Consider the following 18,764-nt stretch of genomic DNA (forward strand, 5'->3'; position numbering starts at 1 on the left):
CACATATTTTAATGTACTGTACTTAGTGGACTTTTAATGAGGCTATCTCCTAAGCTATAAACACCATACAAAAATAAATTCACAGTAAGGTAAAACTAAAGAACTGCTGTTGCTAGATACCCTGTTTTAAACTCTGGAGTATGCTTGTGATCCCAGCATTCAGGTGGCTGAGGCAGTGGGATCACAAGTTCAAGGACAGCATGGGCTACATAGTGAAACCCTGTCTGAAAACCAAACAAACAAAAAACAAAACGAAATCTCAACATTTACTATCCTAACTTTTGGATTACTTGGCACCTAAGCAATTTTGGTATACTAATATAAATTCTAACGAAATTTTTTACATTTCTCTAAGCAAATCAAATATTCAAACTCATCCAAAATATCAAAATGTCAAAAGCAAATACTCTCAATACAGGTACTTCCCAGAAAACATGAGGGCCAGGGCCCATTATTAATACTTCAGAAATATCCTACTTCCTCAAATAAATACAGAAACTTCAAAGTACTGCTGTAAAAAGAAATATCGTGCCAAATTATCAAGCATGGAAAGCTCTTGGATGGCTTATAAATTCTTAAGGAAGTAGAGCAGTTGTACCATAGCTTAATTATGAAGTTTTACTATTTTAGTGTATTACATGTTTGATTAAAAATATACTTACTATAAAATTCTGCAAAACAGAAAAGAGCACAAAGAAAATTTAAAATCACTCATACTCACCAAGCAGAGAAACTTTACAGTGTTGCAATGCTTACATGAAAGTATTTTTCTTTTTTCTTTCCTTGTTTTTATTTATTTTGTGTGTGTGTGTGTGTGTGTGTGGTGTGGTGTGGCCCAGGGCCTCAACACATGCCAGGCAAATTTTCTACCGAGCTAGCTACACATTCCGAACCCCATGAAAGTATTTTTTATGTAATTACATACATACTGCTTCATAATCTAAGTTTTTAACTTAACAAATCAGAAATTACTCCATTTCATTAAGAACTCTACTGCAAATAATTTATTTGAAAGTATACCTAAAATGGGTTTAAATGGGTAGACTTTCAAAAAATATTTTCAATTAGCAAGCAAAAGTGAAAGAAATGCCATTAACAATACTGTACTGAGATAGAATAAGATACGTACTCTCCTATACTGGAGACTGGAAAGCAATTCACCTTAGTTCTCAGAGAACTTTTTCAAGTTTATATATATTTATATATAGAACTTTTCCAAGTTTATATATATGTATATACACACACACACACATATATATATACACACATAAATATACATGTGTATATATACACATATATAAATGTACCTCCTCTGATCCAGTAATTTTACTTCTATATATCTAGTCAAAATATAATCAGGCTCAAATAATTTATACACAAGCTCATTTATTACAGATTTAGAATAGTCTCAAATGAAAATCACCTATGGAAAACAACTGAAAAATACTTAAATAAACTATACTATATCCACATGAAGGAATATTCTACAGCTACTCTTTTTTTAATTTTTATTTTTGAATTAGCATACATTAATAATACGATGGGATTTCACTGTGATAATTTCATACATGAGCACAGTATACTTAGAACAAGTTTACCCCCCCATTGGATTTTCATTGCACCCCCAGCCACTCTTTTCAAAGAAAAAAAATGTTCTTGCTTTTTTGAGAGAGGTTCTTCCTTTGTAGCCCAGGCTACCCTCAAACTGGTGGTCTTTTCTACTTTAGCCTCCCAAGTGCTGGTATTTCAGATGTGTGCAACCATGACTTGGCTTCAAAAAACTTTTAATGGCAAAAGCTTTACGCATAAATGGAAAAGTTTTATGTATAATGTTAAGTGGAAAACTGAGACAAACTATGTGAATTACAATCATAAATGCAATGCTTCCAAATGTCTTCAATACTTGTCTCTCAGTTTGGTGAGAATAAGGAAACTGAAAGCTCCAAGTATCTCGAAATGTATTTAGGCTGGTTACAAATGCAGATCTGCTCAAAGATCTGGTTTAAGTCACTATGGTAAAAATAAGTCCATTTTACAAATAACCAGTCAACTACAGCAATTGTAACTTTTTGAGTGAATAAAACTTTATTATGTTTTATTGTCAGTTTCATTCAAGGAAGAAAGAAAAAGGAAGACATCAATAAAAATACTGAGTGGAAAATTCTTCTCAAGGAATAGAATTTATTTATTTTTTTGTTTTGTTTTCTGAGACAGGGTCTAACTATGCAGCTCAGATTGGCCTGGACCTCACAATCCTCTGCCTCAGCCTCCTGAGTGCTGAGATAACAGGTGTGCACCACCACGCTCAGCAAAAGGAATTTTGCTGAATTAGAATTCACAGGATCTATTTTATGCAACGTTCATATGTAAGCAGTGAAATTTCTGGTGAGACACTAACAAAATAGCAGAAATTATCCATAACAATACTAACATACAAAATTTACATTTGCTATACTTATAAAATGCAAAAAAGGAAAAAATACTATAATCTTTAAGTCCACTATGCTATATCCTACCCCTTGAAATAATCCATTTTCCTGAAATCTTGTGCATCAAGATATACAGTATTTATTCGAGTTCTTACCATTTCACTCCTTTCTATGACTGATTACTTTTATATATGCATAATTTTATCCATTAATTCCTCCTAGACTGAATCATTCTTCTTTGTGTTGCTAGGGATCAAACTCAGGGCCTTGCACAGGCTGGACAAGTATTTTAACCTGAGCATCATTCCCAGTCCTAGAATGAATTCTGTTAAAGACTAACATTGTGCCTTACAAAGTAGGAGTCAATTCTAAGTTTACTCTGTTACTGAAGATTTGAATCTTGCACTATATTTTTTTCTCATTCATATTTCTAAAACCTACAGATTTTACAAAATTATCTTCAGATGCTCCTAAAAATATCTATAAGCCAGGCATGGTAGGCACCCCAACACTGCAGAAGCTGAGGTGGTAGGATCAAGAGTTTAAGGCCAACCTGGGTTATATAGTGAGTTTGAGGCCAGCCTGAGCTACACAGGGAGACCCCATATCAAAAAAGAAAAACACAAGCCAAAAACCTTATGAAGTGTCTGATCTAGGATTGGGAAAGGCAAAATTAGGGAGAACAGTACAGTGGAAGGAATATAGAATGTGTGGTGGCAAGAATAATGTTTGTGAGGAAAAGGTTAGCTCTGCTAGGAACAAGTTGGAGAACTAAGAAATCAAAAAGAAAAATTTTACAAGTGCAGAAATAAGACAGGTAGCTAGTACAGTTTTTTAAAATGCTATGGGAAACAAAAATTTTAAAGAGCCCTGTCTTGAAAAAGATTGGAAAATGGGACCCCTCCAACCACCACCACCATGACAGTAAGGTATCAGCTGGTTAGACCCAAATAAAGGTTTGCAGTATTCCCCTTTTCATAAGATTACTGCTCTTCAATTTGCCACAGTCCCTACTAGTACTAGTCCCTCAGAAAATGAGGGTCATCTCTGTCATTCATCACTATGCTTACACTGTACCCATGGCTCCCTCAAATGAAGGAAAATGAAAGTTAACCTGAGAGGAATGTGTTCTTTAAGAACAATGGTAGGCCTCCTTCCCTAACCTCCCTCCCAAAGGACCTGACCCGCCTATCAAATATTCTGTTGCAAGCTAATTTCCTTCTTCCAATGTAGGTATGAATGTTAGTTCTTGGTTTATCCTGCTTATACCTTAATTTCATAGTCTTGTTTCAGACACAGGTGAAAACTTCTTCACTGCTAGATTTTTCTTTACTCTCCTACTCATTTTGCTCCTAATAGATCTGGTAAACTTCAATCATTAATTATCAGTTCCAAACTGGGTCTATTGGAATCGACAGTCCTGTCTATTACAGACAGTTGCATGGCATCTCTATAGTGTGGTCAGATGGTATACTAACTTACATTAAGTGGGGCCACATAATCGGTCTTGAGGAGCTGATCTACAGATGAAAGAGGAACTAAGTCATACATGAGAGAGGACACATGAGGAACTCAAAGACTAAGACTTAGCTAAAGTACAGAAGGAACCAGAGACTGGGACATACCTGCTCTTCAATCAATTCAACCAGGCTAAGACTGAAATTCAATTTGCAAAAATGTCTGAAGGAACAGTTGGGTGCCAGTGGCTCACACCTGCAATCCCAGCTACTCAGGAGGCAGAGATCAGGAGGACTGTGTTTCCAAGTCAGCCTGGGCAAACAGTTCACAAGACCCTATCTCAAAAATACTCAACACAAAACAGGGCTGGCGGAGTGGCTCAAGTGGTGGAGCACCTGCCTAGCAAGCATGAGATTTTGAGTTCAAACCACAAAACTCCAGTATCACAAAAAAGAAAAAGTCTTAAGTAACAAAAAGAAAGCCATCACTTTCTCAGTAGCTTTGGGGAGTTAAACAAAAAGGATGTTGCCAAGTCCTAGAATAGGCAGAAAGGAAGGAGAAAAACTAGAATGTGATGGCCAGATATAAGTTCCTACAGTTTAGCTTTGTCTAACTTACACTGTGGTATGTGTACTATACAAATCGCTTACTAACAGACTATAGATACAAATTCTCACTGCAAAGCACTGTAGTTAACTACTCTTGATACACTTGCTACAAGAAAACTGCTATGACTACACAGAGAATGCAAAGGACACAAAAGGAAACTGTGTTCTTGAGCCTGTTAAGGCAAAGAAAAAAATGCCAAAAGCACTTGGAGAAAGGACAGGGTACACAGGATATTTTCACAGGAGCTACAAGCCAAAACTAAAGAATGAACAGCTCACCTTACATAGTTGTTTGTCTCTTCCTTTTGGTTTTAATAAGATAGCATGATCTCCAATAAAACTATAAAGCAGGACTGTGCAGTTGGGGCAAATTTTCAGAGATGCCCTCAAAACATTTATAACTACAAGTCTATCACTTTACAGTAATATACCTCACACACCCAACATAGTTAGAGGACAGAATGGCCTCTGACCTACCTACTTACCTGACAGCTGTCCAATTTATTTGTTAAAAATTCCTTTTAAAAAAGCTATTTCAAATGCAAATGAAAACCACACTAAGATTCCACCTCACCCCTGTTAGAATAGCCATCATCAGCAACACCACCAACAACAGGTGTTGGCGAGGATGCGGGGAAAAAGGAACCCTCTTACACTGTTGGTGGGAATGTAGACTAGTACAACCACTCTGGAAAAAAATTTGGAGGCTACTTAAAAAGCTGGACATCGATCTACCATTTGATCCAGCAATACCACTCTTGGGGATATACCCAAAAGACTGTTACTCCAGAGGCACCTGCACACCCATGTTTATTGCGGCACTATTCACAATAGCCAAGTTATGGAAACAGCCAAGATGCCCCAGCACTGACGAATGGATTAAGAAAATGTGGTATCTATACACAATGGAATTTTATGCAGCCATGAAGAAGAACGAAATGTTATCATTCGCTGGTAAATGGATGGAATTGGAGAACATTATTCTGAGTGAGGTTAGCCTGGCCCAAAAGACCAAAAATCGTATGTTCTCCCTCATATGTGGACATTAGATCAAGGGCAAACACAACAAGGGGATTGGACTATGAGCACATGATAAAAGCGAGAGCACACAAGGGAGGGGTGAGGATAGGTAAGACACTTAAAAAACTAGCTAGCATTTGTTGCCCTTAATGCAGAGAAACTAAAGCAGATACCTTAAAGCAACTGAGGCCAATAGGAAAAGGGGACCAGGAACTAGAGAAAAGGTGAGATCAAAAAGAATTAACCTAGAAGGTAACACCCATGCACAGGAAATCAATGTGAGTCAATGCCCTGTATAGCTATCCTTATCTCAACCAGCAAAACCCCTTGTTCCTTCCTATTATTGCTTATACTCTCTCTACAACAAAATTAGAAATAAGGGCAAAATAGTTTCTGCTGGGTATTGAGGGGGGGAGCGGGAGGGGGTGGAGTGGGAGGTAAGGGAGGGGGTGGGGGCAGGGGGGAGAAATGAACCAAGCCTTGTATGCACATATGAATAATAAAAGAAAAATGGAAAAAAAAATCAAAAAAAAAAAAAAGCTATTTCAAGGGAGGGTAGAAAATGAACTCATAGCTGCTTCTGTTTGATCCTATAGCTACTATTATGCAAAAGCATTTTGAAGGAGGTCTCACATAAATACAAACTTAATACTACTTATGAGAACTAGATGGATAGCTAGGAAAAAAACAAAGAAATTTGAAAGCTGTTAAAAGTGAAGAGTGACAGGTTGCTTGAAACATAGACTAGGGCCTTAAATTCCAAGTGCTTCGAAAAAATAGGGCCACTGAAAGTACTTGTAAAGTTTTTACTAGAGTAGCAGACTAAATCTAAGCAGTTACTGAACAGATCACTTTGGAAATCTTGGAAATTGGAGGGAAATAAACCAAGCCTGCCAAGCTCTGGCTTGACATAATCTCCTGACCTTCCTCTGAGTATCACATATTCCAACTCCAACTTTCTGAATCATGACAGATGAGAAAAATAAATTCTCTTATTGGAGCTTTTGAAGTTTCTCTTTGGTTTCCTCTGAAAGATTCATACAGACATTTTCTAAGTACAGATCTTTTTGTTTAGGTTCTTCTCAGACATGGGTCTTTCCAGTCTTGGGTACTGTAAACCATCATGCTGCCTGCTATATCTAATCTGTGAAGAATGCCAAATGCACAGACATGCTCAAGTACTAAGACATCCCTCCAAACCAGATACAAATTATTTTACGGTTTGGGGTTTTTGTTTGTTTTTGCAATGCTGGGGATTGAACTCAGGGTGTTACACATGCTAGGCAATTTTATATTATGGGTTTTGGTTCTCCTCTATTAGTGTAAAAAAATGAGAATTATATAATAACATAAAGTTATGGCATTCCCAAGTATAAAAAAGTATTATATGAAGGCAAAAAATGTGCACTTAAATAAACTTATTCAGTAATAACCAAAGACCCAATAATTCTCTCTACTAGACTTGAAGTTTCTTTGTCCTTACATTTGTTCTCCTTAATCACCTCCAAAATAAAGCACTGTTTACTTTAATGTAAATTTCAGATAAAATAGCCAGGTGTCGTTGGCTCACACCTATAATCCTAGCTACCCTAGGAGGCAAAGATCATGAGGATCACAGTTCAAAGCCAGCTCATGCAAACAGTTTGAGACCCTATCTCAAAAAAACTCTTCACAGAAAAGGGCTGGTGGAGTGGCCCAAGGTATAGGCCCTGAGTTCAAACCCCAGTACCACAAAAAAAAACAACCAAACCTATGAACATTGAAATTCCCACTTATCTGGGAATATATAGTGACATATATGATAGTGAACAAATCTTTTTTTTGTTTTTTTGAAACAGGGTCTCACTATGTAGCCCAGGCCAATCTCAAACTGGATATTCTCCTGTGTCTGCCTCCTGAGTGCTGGGATTACACGTGTGCACCACTACTACTGACTAATAATGAACAAATCTTCATGAAGAAAATTTACTTCTTTTCCTCCCAAAGCACTCTTAGGGTAGATGCACTGTGGGCCCAATCCAGTCTACCAGTTGCTTTTTATTTTCAATTTTTGAGGGCAGTACTGGGATTTGAAGTCAGGGCCTCCCGCTTAGTAGGCAGGTGCTCTACCCCTTCAGCCACTGTGCCAGCTCTACCACTTGTTTTTGTAAATAAAGTTTAATTGGAATACAGCCATGCTCATTTGTTTGTGTGTTGTGTGTGATTATAATTGTGACCACATGTCTGGCAAAGCCTTAATATTTATTATATGGCCATTTATAGAAATAGTTTGCATGGTAGAAGACACCTGCAATCCCAACACAGGAGGTCGAGGCAGAGGATCACAAGTTCATGGCCAGTCTGAGCAACATATTTAGACATTGCTTCAAAAACCAAAGTTTGGCATTCATCAAAAGTCACTGGGGGGATGGGGGCTGGAGGTGTGGCTCAAGTAGTAGAGCACCTGCTTTGCAAGCTCAAAGCCCTGAGTTCAAACCCCAATTCTATCGAAAAAAATTAAAAAGCAGAAAAAAAATTCACTAGGGAACATTTTTCAAAAGATACTTGTCTGCAAACCACCCATTTTCTGATTTAGTACAGCTGACTGGTCCCACTGCTTTAAGGACTTGGATACCCCAATAATCACTTGGTATCTTATGCTTCTGTAGAAAGCAAGAGGCAGCCCTGTGGCTGCTCCACTTGGCCCTTAGTAAACTCTAAATGAACCATACACTCTATACTTTAACACTAGCCTTCAGTGCTAATTTAGTATTTTTCACCACACCCTTCTTGAAACTCTTCCTTCCTCCTTTGACTTCCATAGCATTGCTTCTCTGGTGGACCACATTTCAAATGTCACTTTCTGTGGAGCTTTTTGATTTCCTAGGTGAATCAGCTATGGTCTTCTTTCCCAGCTCCCCTGTGACCTTATTTACTTCTAACACTAACCTGTATTTGTTCATGTTTATGTCCAAATGTTTATGCTTGGTGCAAAGTAGGCACTCGAGTATTTAATAGACAGATGGATGAATTTTAAATTTTAATTGACAAATACAACACCACCACATTTGGAGAATGAAGGCTGAAGAAACATGAAAATCCTCACAGCTCTCCACTATCCTGAAGAAATAACCAACCTGATTCTTCCATCTAGATCTCTCTTCCCCTTTGCAAACTGCTAAAGCTGCAAGCAACACCAAAACACTAATCAACAAAAACAAGAATTTTATGTTATGCTTTGATTTTCCTGGTCAATTTATACCTCAACCATTATTAAGACTTCACAATTTATCCAACTGAAGCCCCTTTTCTTCTTGAAATTGAACCAACAATAAGTGCCCACTTACTTATTAGAACGCTATTGAGCACAAAGGAGACAACAAGCACCATGCTAAGTGTTTCTCATGTATTGCCCCCACATAATCCTATGCTAGGCAAAAAGAATATAGCCTTTACTCTCCCAGAGTCCATAATATGGTGTGGCAGAAAGACTTGTGTATGTGTGCCAAATGCACTGCATACTGTGCATTTGTGCTGTACTGTATGATATGACAGAGGCAAGCTTGAACTCTGAGCTGGACCTCAAAAACAAACAGAATTTTTGTGAGACAGCTAAGAGGGAAATGGAACCACAAACAGGTGAACATCAGTACATGCAAAGCAGAGGGGGCAAGCATGTTTGAGAAATCAAGAAGGGAGAAAAGGTGTGTTAAGACAGGATTTCTCAATGGTACACTGAGGCTTCTGGAAATTACTTTGCATGTAGTAAGGAATCATTGAAGGTTTTTAGTTAGGGAGTGACATTAGAAATTTCGGGCAGTACTGGAGTTTGAACTCAGGGCCTCATGCTTGATAGGCAGGCACTCTATCACTTGAGCCACTCTGCCAGCCCGACATTAGCTCTTAAAAGCAAGGATTAAGTAACTATCAGCAGTGTATTTACTGGACGGTTGGAAGAGGAAAAGTGGATCCAGGGTAGCATTAGAAAGGAGGCAAAGGCATCCCAGAAATAGAATCAGGTTTCAGGGTGGGGAGGTTATGAATACTGGTTCAGACAGGCTGAGTTTGAGACGCCAGCAGGACATCATGTAGCGCAGACAAGTATGCTGCCATCACTGTACTTCACTCTGCACAGTGCCTACTGTATAGCATTTGTCTCCTGAAAAGCTCTGCTTTGCTCTTCCTCATTCTTTCCAATCTGAGTTAAATTTCCTGTCTGACGTTTAAAAGACCCTGCAATCTCCTTAGTCTACTTCACTCTAATCTATTGTTGCTTATCTCGATGCCCATTCTGGTATGGCTCGCCTATTTCCTACATTCATTCCATTTTTTAAAACCTTACTATCCCTAGGAAGTAGTTTTAACTTCAAAAACAGGCAAGACTCCTATCAAACAGAAGAATAAAAAAGTGTACCCCATGAATTGTCTTTTATGCACATTCATGGCATGTCCAACGTCTAGACAATAAACTCTCAAAGTCAGATACACTGTTTCTCTGGTACTGAGCAAACAGAGTATGGAGAATTATTTGTCATATTTTCATAGGGTACAAAAATATCTTGAGGATAAGAATCAGAATATTCTTATAGGGTGTCTAGGGTTTCTGTCCTAAAAATTAGCAACATAACTTTATTAATAGAAAATACTAATTACTGGAGTCTGAGGCATATCCTAAATTGAGCACCATTTCCATCTGTATTAGAAAACTACAAAGTTCTAATCATTATACTTTTTAAATGGATTTTTGGTTGGCTAGCTTAAAAGACAGTCCAGTATAACCTGGTAATTAAGAGCTGTGGCACTGGATAAAAACTGCAGCTCTGCCACTTCCTAGCTATAGGACCACAGTCTGAGCCTTAAATAAGAATGAATATTCTCCTAGCTCATAGTATGATAGTGAGGATTAAAAAAAAGGGTCGCATATTTAAAACATTCCGCCTAGTCTTGAACACATATTAAGTGTTCAATAAATGTTCAGTAAGTGTTCAAGAAATTTCTACTACTAGAAAAGCTAGAAAACGTTCAGAGGATTTCAAAAGATGTTTGTAAAATTTAGTTTGAAAAAGAGAACATTTGGGAGTCATGTGAGGATGATCAAGTATATGACAGATTTTTTTTTAAAAAAAGAAGAAAAACCAAATACTTCTTTAATGGAAGGAAACAGACCTACAATAAATGCCTTTAAATTAACAGATACTTGAGTTACACCAAGATGAAATTTTCAACTCTGAAAGTTGTAATATATTACCGGTCTTGTTTCATGTTCCTTGGGTAGAATCACAATTTCCTGACATATTTAAGAACAGAGCAGACAAAAATATTATCTTGTGTTTTATAGACAATCTTGCCTAGGACTAAGCAAGGTAAACTAAATAGATGGCCTCCTGAACACTTTTTGTTCTTGCAATCTGTGATAGATCTGACACAGGTACCAATTAGTAAAAGCAGATATCCATGTAAACCTTTTTAGTGACTTTGCCAACTAGTTTCATCCAGAAAGCATATATGCTTCAAATATTGCTCAAGTGTGTTCTTAGACAAATTCAATACAGCAATGGTAACTCATGATTTTACTTGGAAATCTGCATTTCTTGTCTAGATGCTGGAAAATAAGAACAGAAAGTACAGATGTAGTGTCTTCATATGGCTTCAGTGGGAACTGGAAATCATTCTAGAAAAATATATGTCTAAACTTCTAAAACAGGGCCTCAAATGATAAGAGCCTTTGTACTCTGCCAAATTTTTCCTGGTTCATCTTGGTGCTATCCATTGACAGATGATGGAAAGAGATTAATATTTTCATGCAGAATAGCATTCCTCTTGTGATCCTTGAGGCTCACATGGAAACCTTGGGAAACTGCCTATAGCTCCTCTTCTCTGTATTCCTTTCTATGGGGCAAGTAAGCACCTTTGGAGCCCACACCAGATACAGATTGAAATCTGTCTTGAAAACACATAGGAGCCAGTGCTCCTGTCTTTGATTATTTTCAATAGGTATTCGTGATCTACTTTTCACCTAGAAATCCAGATGAACAGAAGCCAAGGCAAATAGGCTCAAGGGATAAAATGTCTTAAAAAGTCAATTATATGTAGTTTATCTAGCTACATAAAGCTCTTCATTTTTTTCTCCCTTCCTAGTTGATTTATGGCCCTTTTATTACTTAGACAAATCTACACAGGGAAAAGTAAACTAAAATCTAGAGTTCTAGTTACTTGTAGCACTTCTTGAAAAAAAACAATATAATGGAAGAAACAAAACTGGAGGCTAAAAGGAGTCTTAAAAATCATTTCAAAGTGAAACGTATAAACTCTGCCTTCCTATTCCCTATGTAAGTTACTTAAATTCTGACATTTAGAAGGAAGGAATGGAAGCAAAATTGTATGTCTAGGCTTAGAAGTGCTCCCCTTTGCCTCTCATTCTTGATGCTAGCTGCCCACAGCATCAAACAGATTCTGAAACAAGCCATGACTCTTATTTTTTTAAAGCAGTGCTGGGGATCAATCCTAGAGCCATGTGCAAGTTAGGGAAGTGCTCTACCCTTGAGCCAAACACCTAGCCCTAAGAAAATTCTTTATATGTCTTATAGCACTTTTTAGTAGTGCAACATCACTGCATAGTAAGCAGTGATACAGCGTTATCTATTGACAGTTGGCAAAATGACAGTAAGTTTATGACTTATCTAAGGTTACATAATATGTCCATGGAAGTTATTTAAAAAATATGCCTCAGGGCTGCGGGAGTATCTTGGTGGTAAAGTGAATGCTTAGCATCCAGAAAGCCTTGGGTTCAATCCCTAGCATCAAAACAAAACAAAAAAACATGACTTGCTTTTCACTAGTCTTCAAGGGTATTAGCATGACTTTTTATTTATAAGTGAGACCTGTTGAAACTGTTCCAGGAATGGGGGAAGAGGAATAAAGAAGAATGATGGAGGGGGTGAATTCAAGCGTGATGGATTGTAAAAACTTTGGTATGTCACAATGTACCCTCAGTACAACAATAATTTTGAAAAAGCTAAAATAAACAAATAAAAGTTGAACTGAAAGACAAAAAAATTTCAAATAATGAAACACTTGACTGAAGGTACATTTATGGATGTAATTATAATAAAGGGCTCAAACAGGAAAAAAACCAAGCGAAAATATATCTTTCAATTAATTGTTTCAAAATAAACCATGTACCACAAATACCAATTAGGTGACACTACTTTTCCAATAGAGCAATACAGTATCTCGTTGATCTGATTACTGGTAGTGAAGAATAACTACAGGAACATCGTTCTAGCATGGCTTCAGAAAGACTCCTGTAAAATTCACCAAAAGTTATCCAAAGGTACAAATGCTGAACCACAGTAAAATATTTCATTCAGCATGCACTAAGAGGGGGTCTGTCACCTTTGTTTGTAATGACCATAATAACTTTATCGATAGAAGAGAAAAACATCCCAGAATTATGAAAAACATATTTGAATAAAGAACTTAACACATTGATACAAATTAGGCAAACTGCCTGTTTTGTAAGTAATCACAGCCTTTAAGATTTTAATTCTTTTTTGAAAAGAAAAATATTTTAATAATATAAATATTGATTCATTCCTTCCTGTTGAGGTAAATCAATTAAGCACCCAGGCCTACATTTTTCTGGCTAGGGGAAAAAAGCCTTCAATTTAAAATTTTACTCAGTTAATAATGCAATATACTCTAAAATAAGCAATTTCCTCCTTAATGAATCTAAAATAATTTTTATACTCAAGAGGCAGAAATACCAACTTACCAGCTTCGTGCCTCTTTTAATTTCCTTTTGGACATCTTCAATAGAAAATCCACCAAGACTTTCATTATCAGAGTGTGATGATACCAAAGCAGATGAAAAGAGCTACAAATTACATTTAAAAAAATTAAGGTTCATATATAAATTAATTACAGTAAAACAACAAAAAAGATGTTAAATTTTAAAAGAAATTTTCAAGTAAAAATGGCATAGCATTAGTGTCAAGTCATATTTTAAAATTTTAACTGAGTGGTTTTATTCACATTCAGAAATATTCCTGTTATTAAGATTCTTTCTTGTGAACGTTTCAAGGGCTTTTGGTCACTGCCCATGTACTTACCATGCACTTATGGTGTGCTGCCACCTTCTGGTTTTCAGATACTAGCAACTGTCCGCATTCCTTGTCTCTATTTGACTTACAAAAGCCACATTTGCGCTGTCTTGTAGGCCCTTTTTTCTGTTCAATTGAGCTTGACATGATTTTTAAATTGCCTTTAGAATGCCACTTTAAGCCTCAAGAAATGCTACAGAGAATAAGAATGGCAACAAAACAGTTAATTTTGGTTTAAAATCATATTCATGTAAGCAGTTTAATGTTTGGCCTAGGTTTTAATATATACACTTGAAATGGCTACTTAGTATAGATAAATTAATATTAAAACCCAATACGGTATACGTATGTATGGGGAAGGAGGTGGGGAAGATAGGGGGAATAAATAAGGAAGAGAGGAAGAGGACGGGACTAAATGAAGTCTAGACTGAGAAAAATCAAACTGCTCTCAAATTAGGGAATATGTGAAATAATTAGAACAATTTCTGTGTGAATAAAAATGTACAATGTAGCTGGGCATGATGATACCCGTCTATAATCCAAGCACTTAGGAGGCAGGAGAATCAAGAGTTTGAGACCAGCATGGGCTATGTATTGAGTTCGAGGCCAGCCTGGGCTACATAGCAAGACCCTGTCTCAAAAAAAACAAAACAAATACAGGTACAATTTACAATATTAAATCATTATCTGCTGGCATAATTAATGAAAAATATTTTTCAAGTACAGTTAGGTGCCCATCAAGGAGACAAAGAATTATATATGCAAGAAGAGAGCAAAAACGACTAAGAAAACTATAAAATATCCAGAGGGAACAGCACTCTACAATTGCTCAATTTCTTCAAGTTCACATATTGATCATATGATAAAAGTAAATCAGTTTACTTAACCATGACTTTGGAACACTTATTTTAAAAACCTGAATTATTTCCAAGATTAAAACATTCATGTATATGATTTTTAATACATTAAGTTTTGCTATTCTATTCCTTATCTAAATAAAGGAAAAAAATTAAGCTTCTGTAAGTCTATCCAAAAAATGCAGTCTTTACTGTATGACTGAGATTGACCCCAAGTCTGCTTATTAATTAAAGCCACAAATTGAAAGTGGTTTCTAAATGCAGTGACTTCTATATGCAAAATAGTACTATTGTTCAATGGAAGAAAATTTTTTCTGAATGAGCCTTATGTTTGATCAAATTATATTATAAGAAAAAGGAAAGTTGTAACATAGAAGACTTCAGATTAAAATCATCATTCTCAACATGGATTCTTAAGAACACTAAACAAATTTAAAACCAGTTATTTGATTTGTAGTTTTCCCAAGTCAACAGACTAAGCAATCAAGACTCAGGATGCCATAATATACAATCACAACCAATAAAATCTCAAACTTTCATCTTAAAATTAATTACTAAATTCTTTACATTTTCCTATACATATGAACATTTTCATAACACTATGTCAAAACAACTGACTCTCTAACACAACACTGCAGTTTTCTGAGAAGCATTTGTTCACCAAGCTCAGTAGTAGCAAGGTAATACTGTCTCTACAAACCATTCAGTGCCATTCAACAGAGAAATTCAGATACTTAAATAAAATTAAACGTGACGTCACAAAGGAAACATGTCTTCTCATTAATTTATATGTAGTATTTTTGGAGAAAACGCCAAAGGCCCCAACAGTCCTTGCTTTGATAGGCTTAACGAACTCTTAATGCTATCTATTATTTTAAATACCTCAGTCCTCCAAGTGGTATCTGATACTTTACAATAGTTCTGAATTCACAGCACTGACTATAAACTGAAACTGATTGAAAACAAGCAGTAAACACTTTTAGGATTAAGGAAAAAACACATTACAGAAACAAAAGGGGAAGTATGTTTGCATTTGCTCAGGCAAGTGTGTGTGTTGAGTTGCTTTATCAAGAATATAGCTGTCCAAATTTTCAGAATTAACTATGCAAAACACCAAGATTCATAAATAGCACCAAAATTTGCTATTTAAGTTCTAAATTAGTTTTCTTTCCTACTATGCAATAAATAATAGGCACTCTGAAGTCACTGTAATGTATTCAGCATTTTCCCGGTCATCCAGGCCAGTTAAAAGGATGGCCTATTATAAATTTAATCTTCACAAACATCTTTAACATGCAATTTCTATACAATCCTTGCAGTGGCTACAAAATTGACTTAAGTGAAATTTCTGGAGTGGAAAATCACTGTTTATTCTCAAAATTAATTCTGAAATTGTATCCCCCAAATTCTATCCATATTGAAATCTGCCTCTTTCAATTAATAAACAGGTAAATTTCTCTTCCTAATTTTGAGAACCTGCTTTTCTAGATACCAAAGACTCCAAAATCTGAAAGAGACAAAAAAAGGTACTCTTTATTTTGCATTCAAAAATATTCTGGCATGTTTTTCTGTGATCAATTTAGATTTAATTTGTAAAGTGAACAGAGCCACACAAAAAGTGCAACAAACCAATTAAAAACTTTCCCCAATATGCAATGACTAAATGGATTTTTCCACTAAAATTCAAATAATGCATCTGTGCGTATCTTGCTAATTTTTTTACAGCCTCCTTATGAAACATGAAGTAGAAACATCATGGAAACAATGACTCCTAGCAAAAAATGTCTATCCTAAAAATGCAGATTTTTATCTAATGCTGTCACATCTGTGGTCTCTAGTTAAGTAGAATACGGGCATTCCAAGGATCATTACTAAGTGGTTGAGGTTCATAATGATCCACAGCCACATGTATTTTAATTTCCAGGTTACAAAGGTTTTTCAGGATTTGCGAAGATCAAAGTTTCATACTTTCATCCAACAATGAAACCGTCTCCTTAAAAGAAAGGTAACATTATAGGTATTATTACAAAGCAGATTTAAAGAGGCAACAATAACAGCACGAGAAACATAATTTAAATGTCCGAGAGCATACAAAAGACAGATTAGTTAGGCTGAAGCGATCGATACTGTTTCTGATTTTCCAAGATGCTGTGAAGCACCAAGGTAGAAATAACCTGAAACATCAAGGACGGCATTCAGGAACCAACTCGAGAGCTCATTCAATGCCTGGTATCTGAAAGAACATTTTCACAGAAAAACAAACAAAACAAAACAAAACCTGCAGTTCCGGGAGACGAAAACATTCCGCAAGCAAGCAAGCTGAAATGCACATCAAAATATATAAACGCGATCCTCAAAAAGATGCAGTATTTCTGTCAGGAAAGTTGCCGTGGAGAGAAATAAACGAGTAAGCGATGTACCGGAAGGGCACCTGAATTTGGTTGCACGATATTGTTACATGCTTCGCACTGCTTTTTGCGGTTATTCAAAAGGAAACTAAAGGAATTTTCCAGTTGTTTCAAACCCACGGTAAGGAAAGAATTTGAGCTGTATGAATAAGACCTGATATTAAGTAGCAAGCAGATGAACATAAGCAGATTTTTCAGAAACAAAAGGGTTTTTAACTTCCACGCAGAATATCGAAACGAATGGAAATCGCAAAGGAATACCGTGCTGTTCGCCCATATAATAAAGGATTGTACATATAACATACCCGATCCTCTCCGTTATTCCTCAGTAACACGCTAGACTCCAAGATCTCCCTCTAATCAAGGCGCTAGATAAACTAAAAAAACTATCTTCCTCTAAAACACTTCAGCAGGTTCTTTTCAGTCGTAAAGTCAGGGTTCTCGATCGTCCTTTTGCAATCCTTTCGAATCCAGGAAAATACCCTCCTACCACTTTCTTTACGCCCCCGCCCCCAGGAGTTCGTCCTCTACCAGTCTTCCTGGTAAGCTTCGCCTTATACATCAGTTTCACCCCCAATTCCCCCCACCCCCGAGTTTTTCCTCATTCCGTAAGGCTAACCCTCATGCCATCCTAACAATTCTTCCTCTTACACTTCCCAAACTAGGAGTCACCCTCCTTCCCAAATATGTTCTAAGCAACAGCAAAGACTAAAAATTCCCGGGTTTTCCCTCCTCAAATGTTATGTCCCCTCCCCCGAAGTCTAGGCTTAAACCTAACGCTTCCCTCAGCACCTCCAGAGCACTTTCTCAGCAGCCTCTCTGCCAAGTGCCTACAATGAGCGGCGCTTCTGGGGTCCCTGACAATAAAGCGAGACCACCAAGAGTCCCCCCTTAACAACGGGCAGGGGCGGCGGCCTGGCCACCGCCATCCTCCTTGTCTTCTCCCGCCGGGCAGAGAATGGGGGGCCCCTGGGTTCTGTGGGGACTCACCAGCGGGACCCGGAGGCGGACGGCAGGAGAAAAGCGCCAATGAGGGGAAAGAGAAAGAAGTCGGTCTCTGTTCTCCGGCAGTGCCTGAGAGCAGAGATCTGTCGCCGGAGGTTGTTTCCTTTCATTCGAGGAGAGACGGGCTCGCGGAGCGCCCTTACGTCGCCCCCCTTGCACGCACACGACCCACATAGCGTTGATACGTCCTGAGCGCGCCGCGGGCTCTGATTGGCTGCAGAGAAGGGGCGGGTGAAGCCGCAGGGCCACAGCGCATGCGCCTAAGCCGCCCCCGTACGGATCAGGGTGGCAGGCCCCGCCTTCTGCTCGCGCGCGTACCTTCTATTCTCCGCTCCGCCGCTCCAAGTGTGAGGGGGCAGGATCTGAGGAGATAGAGAAAGAGATTCAAAGCTATGGCTATGGATTGGGCGGAGAAGGGGCAGGCTTTGGGACTAGAAACCGTTGGACAGGGGTCCTGGGGAACCGGTTTTCAACCGCGATTCAAAGTGGATAGGCCTTAGCCCTTGCACTTGTTCACCGAGGCCTTTTCACATCCATTATTTCATTGTACTCTCGTGGAATCCCTTTGAGGTCCTCCGTTCGCCTCATTTCACAGCCAAGAAAGACAGAAGCTCGTAGTGGAGTTAGCCTGGCTGCATCTCAATCCTTGGGCGAGTCATTTTAGCCTCTGAATCTTAAATCTTTTTTGTCTTTAAATTGGGGATAAAATAATATCTCGCCGGTTTATTGTGAGAAGAATGAGAGAATGCAGCTAACGCGTGCATTATGGTCCCTGACACATAACAGGCTCTCTATAAATCCTGGGGTGCCATTATCAGAAAAAAATAAGTGATTTCCTTTATAACACACGCAGGTAAATCTGAATCAGCGCTTTTCTTTAAGGTGTATTGGAGCCAGG

The 18,764-nt window shown here is 37.7% G+C and overlaps 1 protein-coding gene across 2 annotated transcripts in view; it reads right to left on the minus strand.

The window, feature by feature from the left end:
- The window catches only part of Phf6 (PHD finger protein 6), a 49,357-nt gene extending 31,367 nt beyond the window's left edge, over positions 1-17,990 (minus strand). For both annotated transcript variants that reach the window (XM_074063843.1, XM_074063842.1), the window contains exons 1-3: positions 17,852-17,990; positions 13,606-13,789; positions 13,269-13,370 (exon numbers count right to left, since the gene is read on the minus strand). In XM_074063843.1, coding sequence (XP_073919944.1) covers positions 13,269-13,370; positions 13,606-13,743 — 240 coding nt within the window. In that variant the 5' untranslated portion in view covers positions 13,744-13,789; positions 17,852-17,990. The remainder of the gene's footprint in view (positions 1-13,268; positions 13,371-13,605; positions 13,790-17,851) is intronic.
- Between the last annotated feature and the right edge of the window lie 774 nt (positions 17,991-18,764).

Source organism: Castor canadensis, chromosome X (assembly GCF_047511655.1).
Source record: "Castor canadensis chromosome X, mCasCan1.hap1v2, whole genome shotgun sequence".
Lineage (NCBI taxonomy): Eukaryota > Metazoa > Chordata > Mammalia > Rodentia > Castoridae > Castor > Castor canadensis.